At 49.0% G+C, this 24,291-nt stretch overlaps 1 protein-coding gene across 1 annotated transcript; it reads left to right on the top strand.

Moving 5' to 3' along the window:
- The first annotated feature begins 1,249 nt into the window (after positions 1-1,249).
- Cdc37 (cell division cycle 37, HSP90 cochaperone) lies at positions 1,250-13,484 on the top strand. Its single transcript, XM_041656722.1, has 7 exons — positions 1,250-1,458; positions 7,407-7,685; positions 8,072-8,180; positions 8,263-8,501; positions 9,892-10,074; positions 10,166-10,237; positions 12,911-13,484. Exons 1-7 carry the CDS (start codon positions 1,357-1,359, stop codon positions 13,064-13,066), a joined length of 1,140 nt encoding a protein of 379 aa, XP_041512656.1. The 5' UTR covers positions 1,250-1,356; the 3' UTR covers positions 13,067-13,484.
- Positions 13,485-24,291: the final 10,807 nt, after the last annotated feature.

Here is a 24,291-nt window from a genome sequence, read left to right as displayed (position 1 = left end):
GTTAGAGTCTAAAGACTATCCACTTCTGATCCCGAAGCAAGGACAGGGCTGTAACATGGAGAAAGAGAACTGACTTCCGCAAGTTGTCCTGACGTTCACATGTGTACATATACACACAATTAATAAAATGTAATTTTATAAAACTTATTATTCATTTTTATATGTATTGGTGTTTTGTCTGCATGTAGGCATTAAATCTGGAGCTGGAGCTACAGTTGTGAGCTGCCATGTGAGTGCTGGGAATTGAACCTGGGTCCTTTGGAACAGCAGCCAGTGCTCTTAACTGCTGAGCTATTTCTTCAGTTCCTAAAATATAACTTTAAAAAAATTTTTAAGGGCAGACCTGGCGTAGTGGGGCATGATTTTAATTCCAGCATTGGTAGGCAGAAGCAGGCAGATATGTGAGTTCGAGGTCAGCCTGAACTACATAGTGAGTACTAGGACACCCAGGGCTATATAGTGAGACACTGACTCGGGAAAAAAAATTAAGAGTAAAGATCCTTTTAAGAAAAAGAAAAAAAAACATAGTGAATATTGCTGTTTTGCCTGCAAGTATGTCTGTGCACCACACGCAGACCTAGTGTAGGCAGAGGCCAGAGGGGGGCATAAGATCCCCTGAGGCAGGAGTTACAGATGGTGTGAGCAACCATGTGGGTGTTGGGAACAAAATCCGGGTTCCCTGGGAGAGCGGTCAGTGCTCTTAACCACTGAGCCACCCCTGAAGCCCCAATTTTGATTTTTTTAAATATTTATTTATTTATTTATTATGTATACAATATTCTGTCTGTGTGTATGCCTGCAGGCCAGAAGAGGGCACCAGACCCCATTACAGATGGTTGTGAGCCACCATGTGGTTGCTGGGAATTGAACTCAGGACCTTTGGAAGAGCAAGCAATGCTCTTAACCTCTGAGCCATCTCTCCAGCCCCCAATTTTGATTTTTTGAGACACAGTTTCATTGTGTAGCCCTGGCTGGCCAGGAACTATGTAGATCAGGCTGGCCTAGAACTGCTTTAGCCTCGCAAGTGTTGGGATTACCGCGGGCCACCAAACCCTAGGCAACTACATTTTTTGTTCCCAAATGAGCTCAGTTGGGTTTCGGCGGGAACTCCCATAATGCCTCACCACGTGAGCCTGGCCCTTTAAGAATCACTGCTGGTTGTCAGTGCCGCCGACTCCCGTTGCTAAGGACGTGAGGTCAGGCGCGGATGCTGGGGCGGGGCTGTCATGCGCAGTGTTCTGGGCCGGAAGCGGAAGGGGCGGGGCTCCGCGAGCGGACTCTCTATCCCTTGTGGGTCCCTGTTCAGCGCCCGGCCGTGTGTAGAGCCGGGAGCCAATCCGGGCCTCCGAGGCGAAGATGGTGGACTACAGCGTTTGGGATCATATCGAGGTGTCGGACGATGAGGACGAGACGCACCCCAACATCGACACGGCCAGCCTCTTCCGCTGGCGGCACCAGGTGGGGCTGTGCGCGCGCTTCCCCTTCCCCCCCACTCCCGGGACCCCCGCTCTAGAGTTCTGACCTCTTACCCTGGCCGCCTGGCCCAGGCTAGGGTGTGGGGTACCTCAATTATTGACATCTGGAGCCTCTTGTTCCACAATCTGGTTCTTCTCTGTCTCTCTTTCTCCCTGTCTCTCTCTTTCTTTCTTAATTTGAAACAGGATCTCACTATAGCCTTGCCTGGCCTGGAACTTGCTATGTAGACCAGGCTGGCCATTAACTCACAGAGATCAGCCTGCCTCTGCCTCCCCAGCGCTGGGATTAAAGACGTGCACTATCATGTGGGGTCGTGTGGGACTGGACCTTAAATTCCACTCCAGGACTACAGGAATATACCTACCACCCGCCTCTGCTGTTTCTTTTAGTTTATTTGTTAGCTTACTTATTGTGTGTGTCTCGTGTGCGTGCGGCACAGCATGCGTTTGTAGATTAAAGGACAATTGGCAGAAGGCAGGCCTCGCCTTTCACCACGTTGAAACAGGGAATGGAACTCAGGTCACCTCAGTTTTGCCACAAGCGCCCATGCTGCCCCATCTTACCAGCTCTTAATACTTTCATCAGAGTCTCCAGTCCACCAGTGCTGACTCTTGTGTGTAGGGGTCCCCATCGACCTGTGTGGAACTTTTTTTTCTTCCTCAGAATTCTTTCTCGGAGTTCAGACCTCAGGTTCTGTTAGGTTCTCCCTTATCCTAGCCTTGCATCCACTCTGACTGCATGTCTCCCTTCGGCCTCTCCTCACCCCCTAGAATAGATGCAAAACACTTTTGATTTGATTGTGCATCTACTTCCCACAATCTTAAGCATGAATTTCCATTAAGGCCCAGAGACACCCTCGACCCCCCCAGACTGAATAAGGTTGCATCCTACCCTTAATCTCCCGATCTTAGCTTTCAGCTGGGTTTCCGCTACCCAGGACCCCTTTCCCTGGATTATAGAGCAGAGCCTCACTAGGGACTTCGGTCCTACCTAGGACTTAACTGTTGGAGCCCCCTTCTCCTCATTTGACTTCCAGCTCCGCTCCTGCCCACCATCCAATTCCAGTGCCCTTCCTTACTCTCACCTCCTGTAGACTCTTATTTCCCATTGTTCCAGGAAACCCCACCCACTCAACTTCCGGCCACATCCTCTGCTCTTTTATAGTAACTAGACCCCCATCATGTCCACCTTGGCTTCTGTATGAACTTTGGTCATCACTGAAAACTCATCAAACTGGGAGCTGGGCAGCACTCAGGGAACAATGAGGCCTGTGAGTTCGAGGCCAGCCCAATCTACAAAGTGAGTTCCAGGACAGCCAGGGCTACACAGCGAAACTTTATCTCAAAAAACAAACATCCAAAAAGAAAAAAAAAAGATAGAAAGAAATTCACCAAACTCAGAACCCCAAACCCATCCTGTCCCCTCCAGCCTCACTGGCTTTTCTCCAGGGTTCAGATCACCCAACTTAACTGGGGACCTCCTGTGTCTTATACCAATGTCACTTTACTGCCAAGCATGGTGGCACACACCTGTAAATACGGGTCTTGGGAGATGGAGGTAGGAGGATGGCAAATTCTAGGCAAGCCTGGACTACATGAGACACTGTCTCAAAAGCCAAATAGGCTGACACTCAGTTGTGTGCCATTGCCTTGCTCTCTGCCCCGGGACTGCTTAAAAGCTTGCCATGGTAGGACAGCCCTGGAGCCCAGCACTGGGGGATGGAAGCAGGATATCAGAAGTTCAAAGCCTTCAGCCACATAGTAAGTTTGAGGCTGATGTGAGCTACATGGAATTCTATCAGTAACCAAGCAAATAAAATAAGATTATAAACATTTTCTTAAAAATCTGTCCAGAACAGATTCCCGCAGATTCAGACCTTAGAATCCCAAGTGTGTTTGAGCCATGTTTTCCACTCCTCTCCTTTATGCCCATCATTGCCCAGGACAGTGGTGTACTGCCGAGACCTAAGGGTGGTCTGAGATGGGGTTTGGTGACAGCACTTGCCAAGCATGCAGGAGGTCCTGGATCCCATCCCTAGCACACCATAAAGAGATGATCTAACCTACCCTCCCAAATCAAAGCATCTATGTCTACGTACCTGTGTGTGTTAGACTCTGTGTTTTGTTTTTTCGAGACGGGGTTTCTCTGTAACTTTGGAGCCTGTCCTGGAACTAGCTCTTGTAGACCAGGCTGGCCTCGAACTCACAGAGATCCACCTGCCTCTGCCTCCCAAGTGCTGGGATTAAAGGCGTGTGCCACCACCGCCCAGCAGTATACTCTGTGTTTAAATTACATTTTATTCATTTGTGTATATGCATGTCTGTGTAAATGTACCTGTGTATGCCATGATACAGAGATCAGAGAGATCAGAGGATAACTTCTCCCATGTGGGTTCTGGGGATCAAACACAGGTCTTCAGGCTTGGAGGCAGGCGTTTACCTACTGTGTCCTCTCATTGGCTCCTTAGCTTGTTATTCTCTCAAGCTGGGGGCAGGTCCTTTCCAGTTAGGACTTTTGCACTTCACCTTCCTATAGGTAGCTCCTGACTGTTTATCTAGAACCTCTTAGAAGGTCCTTTCCCATCTTCCCCAAATTTCTCTACCCCACGTGCACATGTATCCAGTTTCCAGGCAGGCCACTAATACATGGCACCGGTGCCAGCACGGCATCCATCCTCTCAGCATTGTGTGAGGAAGCCCTGAAGACCCCCTCGGGAGCACCTACTTCTGATGTATGAGGAGGTTCATTTTCCTACAACGTGGAAAACAGTTGGGGGCTGCTAGGTAGGAAGGAGGCCTCCTTTGACTAGTCCAGAGCCTGCTTCCTGTCTTACTGCTGTGACTGTAATCCCCAGGAGAGAAGTGGGGTCTTCTGCACCCGCACATGGGAGAGGACAGACAGGCTCTTCCTGCATCCATCTGTGATGGGGCTGGATTCGTAAGCTCTGAGCAGAGAAGCCCGACAGGTTGTGTTCCCAGTTTGTGGTCCTGATGTGCTGTGTCTTGCAGGCTCTGCTCGACTGCTCAGTGCCTCAGTCTGAGAACGTGGGTAGGATTTGTGTGACCCAGAGGGTTGGTGTAAGTTTCCTAGTATTTAGCAAGGTTTCCCTTGGGTTAGTATTTCCTGTCATCGCTGTTGAGATGTGTCTTGTGGAGTAATAGTTACTGTCATCACTGTTTAGGTCTGCCTTGTGGTTTCCAAACATATTTGAAGCCAGACATGATAGGTGCATGGTTGTCATTCAAAGCTGTCTGTGGTCACGTAGCAAATGGAGGCCAGCCTGGGCTATATGAGCCCTTGTCTAAAACTGAACAGTAAGGGCACCGGTCAGCAAGGTCCTCCGACCTCCACACTCCACACACACTGTTCCTGCCACCATACATGGTGAACTAAAAAGTGAAATTTAAAAAATCCCAACTTGGTCCAGTGGTGTAGGCCTATTTTTCCAGCTATTGGGGAAACTGAGGCAGGAGATCACAAATTCAAGGCCATCCTCAACAATGTAGAGTGAGGTCAGGGCCAGCCTCAGCGATGTAAGGAGACAACCATGTCAGACTATGAAATACGAAAAGGCCGCTTGTAGCGTAGGTGTGGCGCACTGGGTGCAGCCCCTGGTAGAGCTACCACCAGAAAATACAGATGTGGAGGTTTGAGAAAGGGGCAAGTGAGTTCCCAGCCCCACTTCCTAGGCTCTGTGACCAGACATGTGCCATGTGGAGTTCCTTCTGGCTCCTTCCAGTGAGCTTTATGGTGTCAAAATTCTGAGACCCTCAGTGTCCCTTCTGTAAGGAACACTCTCTCCACCCTGTTAGCTGTGCCTGGGTCCGCCTGCTGCCGTCCTTGCCATGTGGAAGGTGTAAGCCTGGTTGGGCAGGTGACAGCTGTTACCATCACACACACACACCCCACTTTTTTTTTTTTAGCTTCAGCCTCCCTGGCAGCTACTCAGAGGACACTAGGGAGAATGTCCAGAATACCAGCAGCCTGGCAGCTTCCTGCCGCTGTCAGGCTAGTGAGGCGCTTACCTTAGAGCCCTAGGAGAACATGACACAGGCCAGGGCTACTACAGAAGGGGACTTTGTTGTCGTGTGTGAGCGAGAGTGTGGGTTCACATGCAGAGGACAGAGGAGGATGTCGGGGTCATGCCCCATCACTCTATGCCTTATTCCCTCGAGACAGGGTCTCACTAAACCTGGAGCCAGGCTAGGGCCAACAAGTTCCAGCCATCCTCCTGTCTTTGCTCCCTACAGTGCTGAGGTTACAGGCAGCATACTTTTTTTCTTGAATGCTGGGGACCTGAACTCAGGCTTATCCTTGCACAGTGTTCTTCCCTGGGAACTGTCTCCCTCCTAAAGCATTCTCACTGTCGCCATCTCCTGTATTGTCTCCAACTTCCTATGGAGATCCACCATCTGCCTCCATCTGCCCATTGCTGGGATTAAAGGCATTTGCTGCCATACCTGGCCTTAACTTTTATTTCAAGACAGGTGTTCCTGAGTTCTTAGGCTGGCTTGGTAGGTACTCAGTCTTCTACTTCAACCTCCCTGAGTGCTTGGTCACCTGAGTACTCCATGATGGCCACTTGGGTTTTTCTTTGGTTTTGTTTATGGTGCTGGTGCAGTCAAGATGTCTTTTTTTTTTTTTTTTAAGATTTATTTATTTATTTATTTTGTTTGCAGTGTTCTGTCTGCATGTGTGCCTACAGGCCAGAAGAGGGCACCAAATTTCATTACAGATGGTTGTGAGCCACCATGTGGTTGCTGGGAATTGAACTCAGGACCTCTAGAACAATCAGTGCTCTTAACCTCTGAGCCATCTCTCCAGCCCCCAAGATGTCTTTTTAAAAAGATTTGCTTACTTGTTATATATACAGTGCTCTGTCTGCTTGAATGCCAGAAGAGGGCATCAAGTCTCATTATAGAGGGTTTTGAGCTGCCGTGTGGTTGCTGGGAATCTGGGAATTGAACTCAGGACCTCTGGAAGAACAGCCAGTACTCCTAACCCTCTGAGCTATCTCTCCAGCCCCGAGGTGTCTTAAGATGGTAAGTAGGGCTAACAACAAAGCAAGATGGCTCAGTGGGTGACACCTGACAACCTGAGTTCAATCTTTGGCACCCACACGGTAGAACCCTTACATTTTCTCTTTGTGTGAGCACACACACACAGAAATAAATAGATAGATAGATAGATAGATAGATAGATAGATAGATAGATTGATTAAAGCTATTTTTTTTGTTTTGTTTTGTTTTTGTTTTTCGAGATAGGGTTTCTCTGTGGCTTTGGAACCTGTCCTGGAACTAGCTCTGTAGACCAGGCTGGTCTCGAACTCACAGAGATCCGCCTGCCTCTGCCTTCCCGAGTGCTGGGATTAAAGGCGTGTGCCACCATCGCCCGGCTAAAGCTATTTTTTCAAACTAAGATGCTAAGCAAGGCCTCTACTGCTGAGTTACTCGCCTCATGATCAGTTCCTGTTGCTCTACCTTGCACCTGCACTGGAGAGGCAGCAGGATTAGGAGTTTATATTCATTCTCAACTATATAGAGAAGTTGATGCTGATGAGACAAAAAACTAAAAATGTGGCATCCGGGCACCAGGCTGGAAGTTGGGAGGCCAGGGCTTAGACTTTGGTCATATGTATCCTGGGGTTGTATCCAGTGCAGAGATTGAAACCCCAGGGCTAGACAGGGGTCAGGGGATAAAGTTGTTCTTTTGTTTGTTCTCTCTCTTTCTCTCATTTTGATTTGTTTGTTTATTTTGAAGCAGGGTTTTTTCTCTGTGTAACTTAGGCTGTCCTGGAACTCTCTTTGTAGAACTCAGAGATCCACCTGCTTCTGCCTCCCAAGTGCTGGGACTAAAGGTGACCGCCACCATGCCTGGCTCCCAAAGTTGTTCTTTCTAAGTGACCAACTGCTGCATGTCCCTGCCTACAGGCCCGAGTGGAGCGCATGGAGCAGTTTCAGAAGGAGAAGGAGGAACTGGACCGGGGCTGCCGTGAATGCAAACGCAAGGTAGCTGAGTGCCAGCGCAAGCTGAAGGAGCTGGAAGTGGCGGAGGGCAGTGGCCAAGTGGAGCTTGAGCGTCTGCGAGCTGAGGCACAGCAGCTGCGCAAGGAGGAGCGAAGCTGGGAGCAGAAGCTGGAGGACATGCGCAAGAAGGAGAAGAGCATGCCCTGGAACGTGGACACCCTCAGCAAAGATGGCTTCAGCAAGGTGGGACACGGGCGAGAGCACTGCGAGTGTAGTCAGATGTGGGTTGAGCATGGTTTGATGGTGGGGGCTAGACCTAGTGAACTGTGAAGGCCCCCGGTCCCCCCGCATCTCCCCATTCCTGTAAATTAGGAGAATTTTGACAGTGAGAGTCAGGCAAAGCCACAAGGGGGACAGGTTGAGCTTGGGATTGGCTGGTGGAGCTCAGTGAAGCCCACCCATACCCTCTGATCTGCCCGAAGGCCCGCGGCCACGCCTCTGCCACCTTGATGCACTTAGCGACACCACCGCCTCCGATGTGGACAGGATGGGCGCGGCGGCCACGGCCCCCGCACCCCGGGCGCACCCGTGCCTTGCCCCAGCCCACTTGCCCTCTCGCCCTGTCACAGAGCATGGTCAATACCAAGCCTGAGAAGGCAGAGGAGGACTCAGAGGAGGCGAGAGAGCAGAAGCACAAGACCTTCGTTGAGAAGTACGAAAAACAAATCAAACATTTTGGTAAGTTCCTGCGCAGGGCTCCAGCTGGGAATCAAGACCACACAAGGGCTTCCAGTGGCTTCTGCAACATCCTTCCCCGCAGGCATGCTCCACCGCTGGGATGACAGCCAGAAGTACCTGTCGGACAACGTCCACCTGGTGTGCGAGGAGACCGCCAACTACTTGGTGATCTGGTGCATCGACCTGGAAGTGGAGGAGAAGTGTGCGCTGATGGAACAGGTGGCTCACCAGACCATGGTGATGCAGTTCATCCTGGAGTTAGCCAAGAGCCTGAAGGTCGACCCCCGCGCCTGCTTCCGGCAGTTTTTCACCAAGATCAAGGTATGGGCTCCTGTACTACCAGGTGTCCACACTGACTAGGGACCTGGGGTCAGATCTTTTATGAGAAGGGCTCAGGGTGGTGTGGGAACACAGTGACTGAATATGGTCATCGCATTCATTTCTTTTTCTTTTCTTTCCTTTTGGTTTTCCAAGACAGGGTTTCTCTGTAGCTTTGAAGTCTGTCCTGGAACTAGAACTTGTAGACCAAGCTGGCCTCGAACTCATGGAGATCCACCTGCCTCTGCCTCCTGAATACTGGGAGTAAAGGCATGTGCCTCCACAGCCCGGCTTTTATCTGGCTCTTTTTTATTTTTAAGATTGTGTATGTGAGCCGGGCGGTGGTGGCGCACGCCTTTAATCCCAGCACTCAGGAGGCAGAGGCAGGCGGATCTCTGTGAGTTCGAGACCAGCCTGGTCTACAAGAGCTAGTTCCAGGACAGGCTCCAAAACCACAGAGAAACCCTGTCTCGAAAAACCAAAAAAAAAAAAAAAAAAAAAAAAGATTGTGTATGTGTATGATATATATGTATATGTGTGTGGTGTGTATATATGTGTGTAGACATGTCTGTATAGTATGTATGATGTGTGTGTGGGCCCATGTGATAGGAGGACAGCTTTGTTTGAGTTGATTCTCTCCTTCCACCTTTATGTGGGTTCCCGTGCTCAAACATGCTGTTGGGCTGTTGGTCTTGCATGGCAAATATTCTCACCCACTGAACCTTACCTTGCTGACCCTGTTAGAAGATTTGTTCTTATATTTATTCCTTTATTTCTTTTTTTGGTTTTTTGAGACAGGGTTTCTCTGTAGCTTTGGAGACTGTCCTGGAACTAGCTCTTGTAGACCAGGCTGGCCTTGAACTCACAGAAATCCACCTGCCTCTGCCTCCTAAATGCTGGGATTAAAGGCGTGTGCCACCACCGCCCGGGTATTCCTTTATTTCTTGTTGGTGGTGCATGCAGGGGTCTCCAGAAGCTAGAAAAGGGTGTTGGATCCCTGGAGCTGGAATCACTGGTGTTTCTAAGCTGTCATGTGGATGCTGGGAACTGAACATGGTCCTCTGAAAGATTTGGGGCTCCTGAGAGCAGGGCAGGGTAGTAGAATAATCCAAAACTGTGGTGCCTGTAAGACCTTGCTGAAGGACACCTGTGGGTGTGGTACGAGGCCTGCGCTGTTTGGCTGGCCAGGCAGCTGGCCATCAGTAGATGGGCCACAAGGTAGTAGGAAGGGGCTCGCAGTACAGGAGAGCAAGGCAAAGCCTTGAGGTGCCCATGGGGAGTTCAGGAAAAGCCTCAGGGAGCCACAGAAGGCTTCCAAGAGCTGCAGACAGGCCTCACCCCCAAACACTTGGGTGTCAACTGTCCAGTGAACAGCACCCACCTGTTTCCACAGACCGCCGACCACCAGTACATGGAGGGCTTCAAGTATGAACTGGAGGCCTTTAAGGAGCGTGTTCGGGGCCGCGCCAAGCTGCGTATAGAGAAGGCCATGAAGGAATATGAGGAGGAGGAGCGCAAGAAGAGGCTGGGCCCTGGTGGCCTGGACCCCGTGGAGGTCTACGAGTCCCTGCCCGAGGTGCGACTCTCCAGGGCTCTGGAGGAGGGGAGTGATCTGTGAGCATTTCCATCCCCTCCCCCATACCTCACTCTGCCCCTCTGTACCCCAGGACCTGCAGAAATGCTTTGATGTGAAGGACGTGCAGATGCTGCAAGACGCCATCAGCAAGATGGATCCTACTGTGAGTTCCCATGAGTGGTCCTGAAGGCTGTTTGTGTTCTAGACCTGGTCCCCAAGATTCTGCAGAAGATGGAGAGGAGTAGCCCTCTTGGCTGGGCCTAGGGGTGCAAGCCTGTCTTCTCAAGAGGCTAAGAGCAGGGTTATAAGTTCAAAGCCAAGATGAGCCAGAGCAGCTCAGTGAAACCTTATCTTGGAGTGACAATAGAAGGATGGGGGTGTAGCTCAGGGGTAGAGTCCTTGCCTCCTACATCTGGGACTCAGGATAGTGTCCCTCCTGGGCTTCTCTTAAGACAGGAGAGGCCCCGCACTCCTGACAGAGGCACGATTTGTTGAGTACCTGCTGTACACTCGTCATCAGTAGTGAATGTTGAGCTTTTTCCTTTTATTCTTTTCAGTGACTCTTGATAATGTAATCCAATGCTTCCTACACACTCAGTTTGCTTTTGAGCCACACCCCAGGCCCTCACTGGGGGATTCTAGGCAGGGGCTCCACCACTGAGCCACACTCCAGCCCCTCACTGGGGGATTCTAGGCATGGGCTCTACCACTGAGCCAGACATCCAAATCAGGTTTGAATTTGGATGATTGTTGAATCAGGCATCCAACTTGGTTTGTTGCCAGTTCTGTCAGCTGGCTTCTAATTTAGCTACCTTAGTTTTCTTATCTGTGGAAACATTCTATACACAGGACCAGTACTAGGGATTCTAGAATTCCCATGGAAATGCATATGTAGAACAGAGTTTACAGACTGCAGTGGAAGACTTGCCAGTTACATTTGTAGAACAAATGTAATTGAAAGGCTGCCCCCCGCAGCCCCCATGCTTCTTTGTGCTACAACCTCAAGAGTCTCTATGACCAACACTCTATGACAGAATCAAAATAGTGGTGGTGGTACACACCTTTAATCCCAGCATTTGGGAAGCAGAGGTAAGCAGGTCTCTGAGTTGGAGGCCAGCCTGGTCTACAGAGCACATTCCAAGATAATCAGATACAGAGAAACCCTGTCTCAAAAAAACAAAGAGGAAAAGTTTGGTGGCCAGGACTGGGGCTACAGTTCAGTTGCAGAACACTTGTCTGGCATGCAGGATGCCCTGGGTTCTGTCCAAAGCACTGCATAAAGCCAAGTGGCAAGTACACACCTGCAGTCCCAGCACTCAGGACGAGGAGTGAGGTCTGCTAACATGCTGAGGCCTGGGATACATTAATGCCAGTCACTAAAACCAAAAGAGAAGGAGTACAGAGATGGTTTGGTTGTTAAAAGCTCTGACTGCTCTTCTAGAAGACCCAGGTTCAATTCCTGGCACCCACATGGCAGTTCACAACAACCTGTAACTCCAGTCCCAAGGTATCCTGTGCCCTCTTCTGGTCTCTGTGGACACCAGGCATGCAGCTGGTGCACAGACAGAGATGTGAGCAAAACACCCATACATATAAAATGGTTTGAAAGAGAAGCAGAGTTCATTAGGAAACAGGTGTTCTGCCACAGTCTTCAAGCTGCGGGAGGCTTGTGAGCTGAGACCAGTGTGGGCTCCATTCTGATTACCTGCCTCAGCAAGCAAGTGAAGGCCACAAGGTACCCCAGCAGAAGAAGGTGCCTGCCCCCAAGCCTGACAGCCACATTCCATCCTTGGGACCTACTTGGTGGAGGAGAGAACTCCTCCCACAGGTTCTCTCCACGTGGTGGAGGAGAGAACTGGCTCCCACAGGTTCTCCCTGACCTCCATGTGCATGCACTGCCAAACAAAGAAGTGTAAAAACTAATTTTTTGACAAACTGTGGCTCAGTGGTAGACACTTAGAAAGCTGCTGTGCAGCCCTGAACTCTGTGCCTAGCACCACAGATAAATGTCTGCTGAGACATGGCCCCATCTTGTCTGTTTCCAGCTTCTGGATCCTTTCTGTTTACAGCTGTGCTTCACAGCGAATGGGTTGCAGCATTGGTCAGCTTAGGGAGTGTGCACTTGAAATCTAGGCCAGGCTAGCCTCAAACTCACAGATCTCCTGCCTCTGTTTTCTGAGGAAAAGGAAGCCTCCCTTGTTTTGTTACTTTGGTGCTGAGATCTGATCTCTGGTCTTAATGATTTGAGGGAAATCTTTTTTTTTTTTTTTTTTTTTTTTTTTTTTTTTTTTGGTTTTTCGAGACAGGGTTTCTCTGTAGCTTTGGTGGTGCTTGTCCCAGAACTAGCTCTTGTAGACCAGGCTGGCCTCGAACTCCCAGAGATCCGCCTGCCTCTGCCTCCCGAGTGCTGGGATTAAAGGCGTGTGCCACCACCTCCTGGCGAGGGAAAGCATTCTTAATTGCTGAGCCACCTACTCAGTAGCTACCTCTACTCCTTTTTGTGTACATGTATGTGTTTTTTTGAGACAGGGTCTCATGTAGCCCAAGCTGACCTCAGATATCTGTGTAGCTAGATGACCTTGATCTCCTGACCCTCCTGCCTCCGTTTCCTAAGTGCACACCACCATAGCTGGTCTTCTGTGGTGCTGGAATGGAACCCAGAGCCTCAGGAACACAAGTGATCTACCAGCTGAGCCACAGTACCAGTCCTTTCTGTTGTTCTTCTAGCCAATTCTGGGTAGAGTAGGTGCTGAACCACCTTGGAAGGAGGTGCCGGAGACAGTGGGTCTGCCATGGTGCTGGCATAGCCTCACCTGCTTGTGCTTTATCTTCACAGGATGCCAAGTATCACATGCAACGTTGCATCGATTCTGGCCTCTGGGTCCCCAACTCCAAGTCTGGTGAGGCCAAGGAGGGGGAGGAGGCGGGCCCCGGGGACCCATTGCTGGAAGCCGTCCCCAAAGCGGGCAACGAGAAAGACATCAGTGCGTGACCTGCCCCAGCCACTGCCACTGGCCTGCAGGCCTCTGTGGGCCCTTCTCCAGAAAAGGAAACCTAGACACCATGTTCCTAGCTCCTGACTTCCTTCACTTCTGCTGCCCCTCACATCCCAACCCTTGGCTTGCCCCATGTCCCCTCTCCTCCAGCCTGTCCCCAGCACTCATCAGACTTCCTGCTTCGGGTTGAGGGGCTCTACTGTCTTCAGCCCCTCCCCCCATCAGCATTATGCCAAAGTCCTGGGGGTCTGGGGAGGGGCAACAGTTGCCAGATTGGTCCACTGGGTTGGGTATACACATGTCCCCAGATGGGCAGGGTCTGTCCCTATGGATCTGTGATCACTGTTTTTCTTCTGTCTAGCTTTCTATCCTGCAACTGGCAACAATGTCTAATAAACAGTTCCAGGTGCTGGATGCCAATGGCTCAGTGCTGTTTGAGGCAGAGGGAAACTAGATGGGGAGGACCGGAGTCCTGACAGCCATGCTCTTGGCCCTCAGTCTCCCTCCACCTCCTTGTCTTTTTCAGCCTGTCCTTCCTCTTCTCCTCCCTCTTCCTCCCCTCTTCACCTAGCAAGCATTCCGTGGAGGCAAAAGGACCCAAGTTTGAGGGCAGCCTGGGCTACATGAGAAATACGTAGCTTCTTATTCTAAATATTGATTTGTATGTTTCTGTTTGTGTACATATGTGTGCTCATGAGAGTGTGTGCATGCATGTATCTTTTTGAGACAGATTTTCTACATAACCTTGGCTGTCCTTGAACACACTATAGAGACCAGGCTGACCTCAAACTCAAAGAGATTCCACCTGCCTCTGCCTCTCAAGTGGTGGGATCAAAAGCACAAGCCACGTCCAGCTTCAATTTTCATTTTTTTACTTTATGTGTGTGGGTGTTGTGTGAGCACATGGAGTGTCTCCTGGAACTGCAGTTACAGGTGTTGGAAGCCCACCACATGGCTTCTTCCGGTGGAACCAGTGTCCTCTGCAGCCCTGACCCTTGTCCGTGTCCACTGGAGAAGCAGTGTCAAGCATTTGGGAAGTGTTTCTGCTGTTGAAAAGAGCATAATGCGACTCAGACTGCAGTTCTACGGCAGGGCTTAGTTTAATGTGTGATTTCCAGTCCAGCATTGTTAAAAAAACAAACAAACCAAAAAACTGTACGTACACCTATCATCCGGCAGGTAGGAGTGTGAAACAGAAGGGTCCTGAGTTCAAGGCCAGGCTGGGCTGACCAGCGAGACCCTGTATCAGTGGAAATTGAGCCTGGTTCAGGAAGCTCTGACTTCCAGCCCCATGCTGCATAAACTGGGTGTGGCAAACACCTGCAACCCCAGGACCCGAGGTCCCGGACCAGTTGACTGGGAAGGTGGCTATTGGTGCCGAGGCCTGAGAGAACCCACTAGAAAATGCTGGATATGACCCTGTGCATTTATGTCACCTTGGTGCTGTTGGGGATTGAGATGTGGCATGCTGGCTACTAGTCTCACTTTAGATTTAGTGAGAGACTCTTAAGGGAATAAAAAGCATGACAGAGCAGGACATTCAGCATCCTCTGGACCCTACAAATACACAGCACGTCAGAGGAAGTCAATCAGTAAGTTAATGCGAGCTGGTAAGAGGGCCCAGCCGCTGAAGGCACTTGCCACCAGGCTTACACAGTTTCACTTGCCAGGACTCACCTGGTAGGAGAGAACCAGCACTGTAAGTTGTCCTCTGAGCCCCACACACATGCACATACGCCAGGAGATAGATGAACAAATGAATAAACCAGAAAAAAACTGTATGTGAGCTGCTTCAGCTGACATCAGCAACAGGCATGACTTTACAGATGTCTGACCCCTTCATCCTCCTTTCCAGGGTACGTTGCACTCTGGGAGCTGCTTGACACTCAGAACCCAGTTCAGCACCAGGCAGTGGCACACACCTTAAATTCTAGCACTTGGGAGTCAACAGCTGGCGGATCTCTGAGTTTGAGGCCAGCCTGGTCTACATGATGAGTTCCAGGCCAGCCAGGGCTGCACAGTAAGACCCTATATCAGGAAAAGAAAAAAAAAGTTCAGAACATTATAACTGGTTGAGACTCAGTGCCACCACATTCCAGTAATGTCCCAGAACCTCTCTGAGCCTACCAACACCTAGTCGTCCAGACAGCCTCACCAACCTGGGTACTATCACATCCCATGGTCTATAAACAGCTTCAGCACTTAACACACTCTCCTCCAGACAGCACTGGGCCTGGGCCACAGTAGGCCAGCAGCAAAGATCGGCCAAGCAGTGAAGGATGAATTAGCCTGAATGCTGTTGTCGAGTGAATTTCCACCAGGGGGTAGCAGTGAGCCACACAGTTCTGCAGCCTCAGTGTTGTAACTCCAGTTACAGAGGATCCAAATGCATGTAGAGACATGCAGACAGCACATCCATATATATATTTTTTGTTGAAGTAAAAAGGATTTAAGCCGTCGTGTGGGTGCTGGGAATTGAGCCAGGTTAAGAGCAATCAGTGTTGGTTTTTTGAGACAAGGTTACTCTGTAGCCCTATCTGTCCTGGAACTGTCTCTGTAGATCAGGCTGTCCTTGGACTCTCAGAGATCCGCCTGCTCTTGCCTCCCAAGTTCTGGGATTAAAGGTGTACGCCACCGCCGCCCAGCTGAAATCACTGTTCTTAACCACTAAGCAATTCCTTCAACTCCCATGATTTCTTTTGAGGCTAACTCACTGTAACATGGGCTAGTCTCAAACTTGTGGCAATCCTGCCTCATCCTCGCAGGGCCTGATGAGCATGAGTTGAGCCGCTTTACTGTGTCACCATCCTAGTACCATGAGCTATCATAACTGGGAAAGGGGCTCATGGCTATAATCCCAACACTCGGGGGGACTGCGGCAAGAACATGGAAAGCGTTTAAGGCCAGCTTAGGCTGGGTATCTTGTCTCAACCTATGGTGTTTTTCATAACAATAATTCCACAAATATAGGTCTAAGATTTTTATTGGCATCTACTGTGTGTGACTGAACATGCATGTGGCCGCACACGTGTGGAGTTGTCTGTTTGCACCATGTAGAACTCAGGATGTCAGTGTTGGTGGCAAGTGCCTTTACCCTCTGGGCCATCTCAGCACCTAGAGGCTGGTCACTGAGCCTCTGGTGACCTGTCCCTGCCGCCTGAGCACTGAGGTAGACATGTTACTACAGTCCTGGGGGTTGAGCTGGGTGTCCTTGCAGGGCAGAGCAGGCCCTTTGCTGGCAGCCATCTCCCTCACACCAAGCTTTTCACGTTTGCTAATTTAGTTGCCCTCAGATGGGGAGAACACAGCAGGGTCAAGATGCTGTGTGGGGGTCAGGGCCAAGTGGCTAGAACGTGAGCTGTCTCTTGTGGGCCCTGCCGCCTGTAGCTTGTTCTGTTGTGCTTGCTGTGCGGTTTCTGGAGAAGGTGGTTTCACACTCGTGTCCAACATGAAACGGTTTCACGGCAAGTCACCTCACAGCTCTCAGGAGAGAGGCCTGAGTGTCCCCTGAACCCCCCAGCTCAGAAGACAGGGTTTTGTTTTAAATCTCTTTAATTGGCTTTTCCCAGACCTGGTGTTAACTTTAGGGAAGCCCCTCCCAGAAAAGCCTGCCCTGCTTAGGGGGAAGCCCCCCCACGCCATTTCTGAAAATTGTCTAACTAACCTGGGTTTGTCCGCTGCTAGGGTGGAAAGTCTCTGTTGGGGAAACCCCTTGGGTATCCCTGGCCAGGCCAGATTTAAGATGCAGAAGATCTACAAGACCTCTGGGCCTTGAGGAATAAACATAGGCCCTTCCAGTAGCCTAGGGTACCTTCTTCCTAGTCAGTGGGCATTTAGCGTGGAATGAACCTCAGGCTTGAGATGGCACTCACATCTGGGAAGCTGAGACAGCAGCAGGAGGGTTTTTGTTTTGGTTTTTCGGGACAGGGTTTCTCTGTAGCTTTGGAGCCTGCCCTGGAACTAGCTCTTGTAGACCAGGCTGGCAACTGAACTCACAGAGATCCGCCTGCCTCTGCCTCCCAAGTGCTGGGATTAAAGGTGTGCGCCACCACTGCCCAGCTAGCAGGAGGGTTTTAAGTCTGAGGTCAGCGTCAGCCCAACCTACTAAGTGAACTTTAGAGACCCTGCCCCCCCCCCAAAAAAAAACAGGGGTGGTGGTGGAAGGAGATGGAAGGGAGGAAGGAAACCAAGCCAGCCAGCTCAGAGGTAGCTCAGTCTAAAACGTGAACTATGAAGGAAATAAGGTTTGAGCCACAGAATACACCAAAAAGCCAGGTGGGGTGCCTTCTACTCAGTGCCCAGTGTGGGGAAGCAGACGCGGACTGGCCATGGAAGAATGTTGGTCAACTTCCCTACCCAACAGGGACGATTCAGGCCAATGAGACCTTGTCGCAGAAAAACAAGGTGGATGGCGATTAAAGAATGACAGTCGAGGTTTTCCCCTGCCCTTCTCAAGCAGATACACACCTGCATGAATATGACACACAAATACCAATGAAGAAAGGACAAACCTCAGGACCACTGGAGAATGCCAAACTCTGGCCCATGACTCAGCATCCCCTGGCAGGCATGAGCTATTGTTTATTATTACTGTGACTATTATGATCATTATTGCTATGAGTCACCATCTGAAGTGCTGGATACAGGATCCCAGGCTCTATTTTAGCTTCAGAACTCCAGGGGGGGCTATGCCCATCTGAGCTGGCTCTTGAATTTGGCACACTTTGCTTCCTGCTACTGAGCTCTTGGTGGCCCTGGGCAGTGACAGAAGAGATTGTCTTAATTTTATTGCCGTGAAGAGACTCCTCAACCAAGGCAGTGTGTTTTTTTTTTGGGGGGGGGTGGAGGTTCGAGACAGGGTTTCTCAGTAGCTATGGAGCCAGTCCTGGAACTAGTTCTTAGACCAGACTGGCCTTGAACTCACAGAAATCTGCCTACCTTTGCCTCCTCACTACTGAGATTAAAGGCATGCGCTAAGGCAATTTATAAAAGAAAACATATTGGGGGGGTCAGAGTTCCAGAAGGCTAGAGTCCCTTGCCATCATGGTGGGATGCATGGCGTTAGGTAGGCATGCTGCTGGAGCAATAGCTGAGAACTTACGTCCTGATAGATAAACAAGCAGGAGGCGGCGGAAAGAGTTACCTGAGAATGGCATGGCCTTTGGAAATCTCAAAGCCTACCCTCGGTGACACACCTCAAAAAAGGCCATATCTCCTAATCCTTCCCAGTTGCAACTGGGTGCCAGGATTTAAATATATGAACCTATAGGGGCCATTCTCATTCTGATCTCCACAGAGGGTCAGGCAGGGAGAAGACAGCCAGCCCTTCAGAAGCAGGGAAGGACAGCAGCCTGGGACTCCAGCTTACACTACTCAATGTCTACCCACATCCCCTCCTGGTGGTCAGACATTCTAGAATAGGAGAGAGGTATTAGTACGGGTACTCAGACTTGTAGTGGCCAAGGCTCAGTGAGTGAAGCTCTTGCCTATACCTAGTGTATACAAAGACCCAGGTTCCATCCTCAGCACCAACGAACCTGGTGTCACTGCTTGTCAGGTCCCATCCTCACACGTGCGTGCACGCATGCTCACACACACACACACACACACACACACACACACACACACACACCATTTCAGCAGGAGGACCAGTAGTTCAAAGTCATCCTCAGTTACATGGGGGATTTCAGGCCAAACTGTCTCAAGAAGAGATGGCTATGGACCGGAGATATGGTTTGGCCGTTAACGACACTGGCTACTCTTGGAGAGAACCTGGATTGGGTTCTCAGCACACATGGTGCATACCCTTTATAACTCCAGTTTCAGGGAATCCAGTGCTTTCTCCGGCCTTCATTGGCACCAAGCATATATGTGGTGTATAGAGACACAAGTAGGCAAAGTACCCACACACACAAATAAATCTTAAAGTATAATTTAAAAAAGAATAAAAAGGAGAGGGGAGAAGGAGGTGAAAAGAAATTCCCAGTGAGCTTAGCATGTTCGTAAGCAGTAAGTGCTTGGCTGGCAAGTGCGGGGCTCTGGGTCCAAGGTCCTCTCTGTGGCATCACTAGAGGTGGAGAAGAAAAGGCCTCCGTGTTATGACAAGGGCTCAAGAAAAGAAGAACAAGGTTCTAGCCCAAAGCTACAAAAAGATCTGAGCTTGTATGTCTTAGTGTGATGTCTGGTTTATTATTTTTGGTTGTTTAAATGATGAAGTCACCCATCACCTTGAGCATTTGAATAGTTTGTTTTCTATTTTTTGTTTTTTGTTTTTAATTTTATTTAGTTATTTGTGACAGGGTTTCTCTGTAGCTTTGGAGCCTGTCCTGGAATTCACTCTCTAGACAAGGCTGGCCTCGAACTCACAGAGATCTGCCTGTCTGTCTCTCCCGAGTACTGGAATTAAAGGAGTGTGCCACCAAAGCCCTGCTACCATTTGAATATTTGATTCCCAGTTGTAGATGTCTGGGTAAGCTTAGGAAGTGTGGCCTTGCTAGAAGAAGTACATCACCAAGGGTGTACTCTAAGAGCCTGGATTCTGGGCTGAAGAGATAACTCAGGTTAAGAGCACTGGCTCTTTCAGAGGCCCAGAGGTCCTGAGTTCAATTCCCAGCAACGATATGGTGGCCATCTATAATGAGTTCTGGTAGGCAGTATACAGTGTATACAGTGTATACATACTGAATAAATAAATCTTTTTTTTTTTTTGGTTTTTTCGAGACAGGGTTTGGTTTCTCTGTGGTTTTGGAGCCTGTCCTGGAACTAACTCTTGTAGACCAGGCTGGTCTCAAACTCACAGAGATCTGCCTGCCTCTGCCTCCCGAGTGCTGGGATTAAAGGCGTGCACCACCATCGCCCGGCTTGAATAAATAAATCTTAAAAGAAAGAAAAACCAGGCAGTGATGTACTCCTTTAATCCCAGTACCCGGGAAGCAGAAGCAGGCAGATCTCTTGAGTTAGAGGTCAGTCTGGTCTACAGAGTGAGTTCCAGGACAGCCAGGGCTACATAGAGAAACCCTGCCTCAAGAGGAAAAAGGAAAGAAAGGAAGACAAACAGAAAAGTAACTAAAAATGTTAATCCCAAAGATGGGAGAAAAAAAACCAAATCATCATGACTAAATTAATTAAAGCAAACTTTTTTATTTGTGTACACAGGCTGCCTCTCCCTAAGGTGGGGTTTGAGAGGTCAACCTTGGACATAAGGAGGACAAGGTCTTTACAGCTCAGGGTAAGGGGGTTTCCAAATGGGGGATCTGCAGGCAAAAGAGCCAGGGTTTTAAGAGCAGAACACAGGCATTAACAAGATAGTCTTAATGACCTCAAACAAAGACGTGACTGCAAGGTGATCTTAGCAACAGGTAGTCATAACAGCCTTTTGAAACAATGGTAGGTTTGCAAGATGTTTACAACATTTTTTTTCCTTCAGATTCTTTCAAGACGAAGTTTCTCTGTGAAACTGTCCTGGCTAACCTGTAACTCACTCTCCAACCTGTAGCCCAGGCTGGCTTTGAGCTCCCAAATGCTAGGATTAAAGATGTGTGTCACCACCACCCAGCAACTTTTTGAAACAAAGACATGATTGCCATTTCCTGGAACAGGCAGTACAGAATTATTTTTAGTTAAGGTTACAGGTTGGGCATAGCCCAATCCTTGAGAAAAAGAAATTTAATCATAAACAGGAATGAACCTAGTTTGTTTTTATTATAAGATTTGTGTCTTATGTGTCCCTGTCAAATCTTTGATAGGGTCTTAGCATTTTTTTTTTCTGAGACAGGATTTCTCTGTGCAGCTTTGGAGCCTGTCCTGGAATTCACTCTGTAGACCAGGCTGGCCTCCAATTCACTTAGATCCGCCTGCATTTGTCTCCCGAGTGCTGGGAGGTGTGCCACTATTGCCGGTCTGAAAGGACAAATTTTTAAGCACATATAATCTTGGTATGACAATGGGTATTACAGGTAGCTATTTGTCCCTGCTGCCAGGGACTTTCCTTTGGTTCTAACATTCCAGCCCTTTGGAGGAGTAGGGGTGAAGTGGGTGAAGTACTCTACTCTGTAACTATTTCCTGCTGAAATTAGGACACCATTGTCAGGGCCCAGGAAGGATGTATTAGTCAGAGGGAAGAAGGAGATTAGGGCAGTGGGGCATTCATCACAAGCATCTGGTTTGCTGCCCCAGCTGAAGAGACAGGAAGTAATCTCATCAGCTGCACTTATTCACGTGGCCTTCCGCAAGGCTAGGGCTCCTCTCTGGAGCCTGTGTGGTCTGCAGCCAATTTCTGGATGGTGTCCCCCAGCCAAGTGGAACTCTGCCGAGATAGATACAGAACGGGGACCGGAGTTAATGAACTTAAAGGAAACAGAAATTTGGAACTTCCCCTCGGGAATGAACACTAGGCCAGGAAGCTTAGGCTATTGCTTGACAAGAGTGCCTACCTGGAATCCATTTGCTTTGTGAGAGGTGGACCCAAGTCATCTTTTTTATGCATATTAGTCTGTGGGACAATGCCAGATCCTCTGGAACTAGAGTTACAGACAGTTGTGAGCTGCCGTGTGGGTGCTGGGAACTGAACCTGGGTCCTCTGGAAGAGCAGCCAGTGCTCTTAACTGCTAAGACAACTCTCCAGCCCTGGACCCAAGTCTTAAGACTTTCTTGACTCTCTGAAGCCTGTAATATACATTGAAATCCATATTATAGAAAAAGCAGTCAGTGAGTGTCTCTAAAACAGCTGGAGTAGAATCATGCCTTTGATTTGGTTTTTTTTTTTTTTTTTTTTGGTTTTTCGAGACAGGGTTTCTCTGTGGCTTTGGAGCCTGTCCTGGAACTAGCTCTTGTAGACCAGGCTGGTCTCGAACTCACAGAGATCTGCCTGCCTCTGCCTCCCAAGTGCTGGGATTAAAGGCGTGCGCCACCACCACCCGGCAGAATCATGCCTTTGAATAAGAGCAAAAGCTATGGATTTGGGTTAAAAGATAGGGCATTTTTATTTTGTTCAGAATGTATAGCTTGGACTAAGATATTTTTAGCATGATGAGAAGCATCCTTAACTTTTTATTTAGAAGGCAGTCAGAGAGGGCCAGTCTTAAATACTGATCCTCCTTTCTTTACCTACCTCCTGGATGACGTAACAGGCATGTGCCACCATGATTTTATTTTATTTTATTATTGAGACAGAGTTTCTCTCTGTAGCTTTGGAGCCTGTCCTGGAACTCCCTTTGTAGACCAGGCTGGCCTCGAACTCACAGAGATCCACCTGCCTCTGACTCCCGAGTGCTTTGGATTTTATTTTTATATTAAATTTATTTTAAGAAAAGCATCTCAGCCAGGTGGTGGTGGAACACACCTATTAAAGGCACTTGGAAGACAAGGGTAGATAGATCACTGAGTTTGAGGTCAGCCTGATCTACAGAGCGAGTTCCAGGACAGCCAGGACTATACAGAGCAACCTTGTCTCAAAAAAACAAAAACAAGCCGGGCGATGGTGGCGCACGCCTTTAATCCCAGCACTCGGGAGGCAGAGGCAGGCGGATCTCTATGAGTTCGAGACCAGCCTGGTCTACAGAGCTAGTTCCAGGACAGGCTCCAAAGCCACAAAGAAACCCTGTCTCGAAAAACCAAAAAAAAAAAAAAAAAAAAAAAAAGAAGTGGGCTGTAGTGATGGCCCAGCAACTAACAGCACTGGCTGCTTTCAAAGAGGTCCAGGGTTAGTTTCTCAGCACCCACATGGTGGTTGTAGTGGTTTGAATGGACATGACCCCCATACCCCCATAGACTCAAGTGTTTGAATGCCCAAGGTGTGGCCTTGTTGGAGGAAATGTGTCACCACAGGCATAGGCTTTGAGGTCTTATATGCTCAAGCTATGCCTGGCATGGGACACAGTTCACTTCCTGTTGCCTACTGATCACCTCTTTCTCCAGCACCATGTCTACCTGCACACCACCATGTCCCACCATGACAATAATGGACTAGACCTCTGAAACTGTAAGCCACCCCAATTAAATTTTTTACTTTATAAGAGTTACTGTGGTCATGGTGTCTCTTCACAGCGATAGAAACCCTAAAACAGTGGGTCACAGCTGTCTGTTACTCCAGTTCCAGAGGATCAGAAGTCTTCTTCCAGCCTCTGAGGTCACACAGGGCATTTACATACATGCAGATATATGATATATATCACATATATATATGTATATATATGTCATAGACTTTTTTTTTTAGAAAAAAAGGTCTCATGTAGCTTCCTGGATATTCTCTTATTTACATACATTGTGTATGTGCACACATACGTGTGTATGTGTTTATGTGAAGGCAGAATGTGTCAGATCACAACTTACAAGAGTTAGTCAGTTCTCTCCTCCCATGGGGAATGTGGGGTTTTACATCAGGTCTTCAGGCTTGGCAGCAAATGCCTTTATCTTCTGAACTACCGAGGGGGGGGGGAGGGAGGAAGTCTCCAGTATCGACCAGAGAGGTCTCTCTATTTCGAGACAGGGTCTCATTGGGTAGCCCAAGCTGGCCTGAACTTGCTTTGTAGCCCAAGCAGACATTGAACTATTTAGATCCACCTATTTCTGCTTCCCAAGTGCCAGGATTAAAGGCATGTGCTTCCGTGCCAGTTTTTGCTGTTGTTTTTGTAAATAAATGTTGTGTGTGTTTTGTCTGTATGTATATATATATATATATATATATATATATATATATATATATATATATATGTACCACGTTTGTGCTTGGTGCCTGCGGAAGTCAGAAGAGGGTATCGATCCACTGGAACTGGAGTTATGGATGGTTGTGAGCTGCTGTGTAAGCGGTGAGTACTGAACCTGCGTCACCTGGAAAAGCAGCAAGAGCTCTTGGCGCTGAGCCAGACCTTCCTAGAGAGAAAGACACAGGCCCACGTCAGAAGTGAGGAGACTTGGTCAGGGATCAAGGGTTGGGATATGATTTAGTAGGTTTCTTGGCTAATATGGGGCTGGACAGACCAAGGACAGGACCAACGTCAAAGTGGGGTCTCATGGAGAAGAGTATTGAGGAGTAACTTTTTCTCACTGTTTTGTAAAACTGTGGCTCTGGCTGGGCGGTGGCGGCACAGGCTTTTAATCCCAGCGTTCCAGAAGCAAAGCCAGGTAAATCTGAGTTCAAGGACAGCCAGGGCTACACAGAGACCGTGTCTCGACAAAACGAAAACTTGGTCTCCTACTGTCTAAATTATTCTCGACCTACCCC

Source organism: Microtus oregoni, unplaced genomic scaffold (genome assembly GCF_018167655.1).
Source record: "Microtus oregoni isolate MIOR12 unplaced genomic scaffold, Mior012 000008F_ref0000371, whole genome shotgun sequence".
NCBI classification, from domain to species: Eukaryota; Metazoa; Chordata; class Mammalia; order Rodentia; family Cricetidae; genus Microtus; species Microtus oregoni.
Note: the sequence above shows the minus strand (reverse complement) of the source record. Positions and strands in the feature narration are given on the sequence as shown.

Coding starts and splice junctions, on each gene's coding strand:
- Cdc37 (XM_041656722.1), top strand. CDS start 1,357: ATGGTGGACTACAGCGTTTGGGATCATATCGAGGTGTCGGACGATGAG. Junction 8,181..8,262: donor AAAACAAATCAAACATTTTG/GTAAGTTCCTGC, acceptor CCTTCCCCGCAG/GCATGCTCCACCGCTGGGAT. Junction 10,238..12,910: donor TCAGCAAGATGGATCCTACT/GTGAGTTCCCAT, acceptor TTATCTTCACAG/GATGCCAAGTATCACATGCA.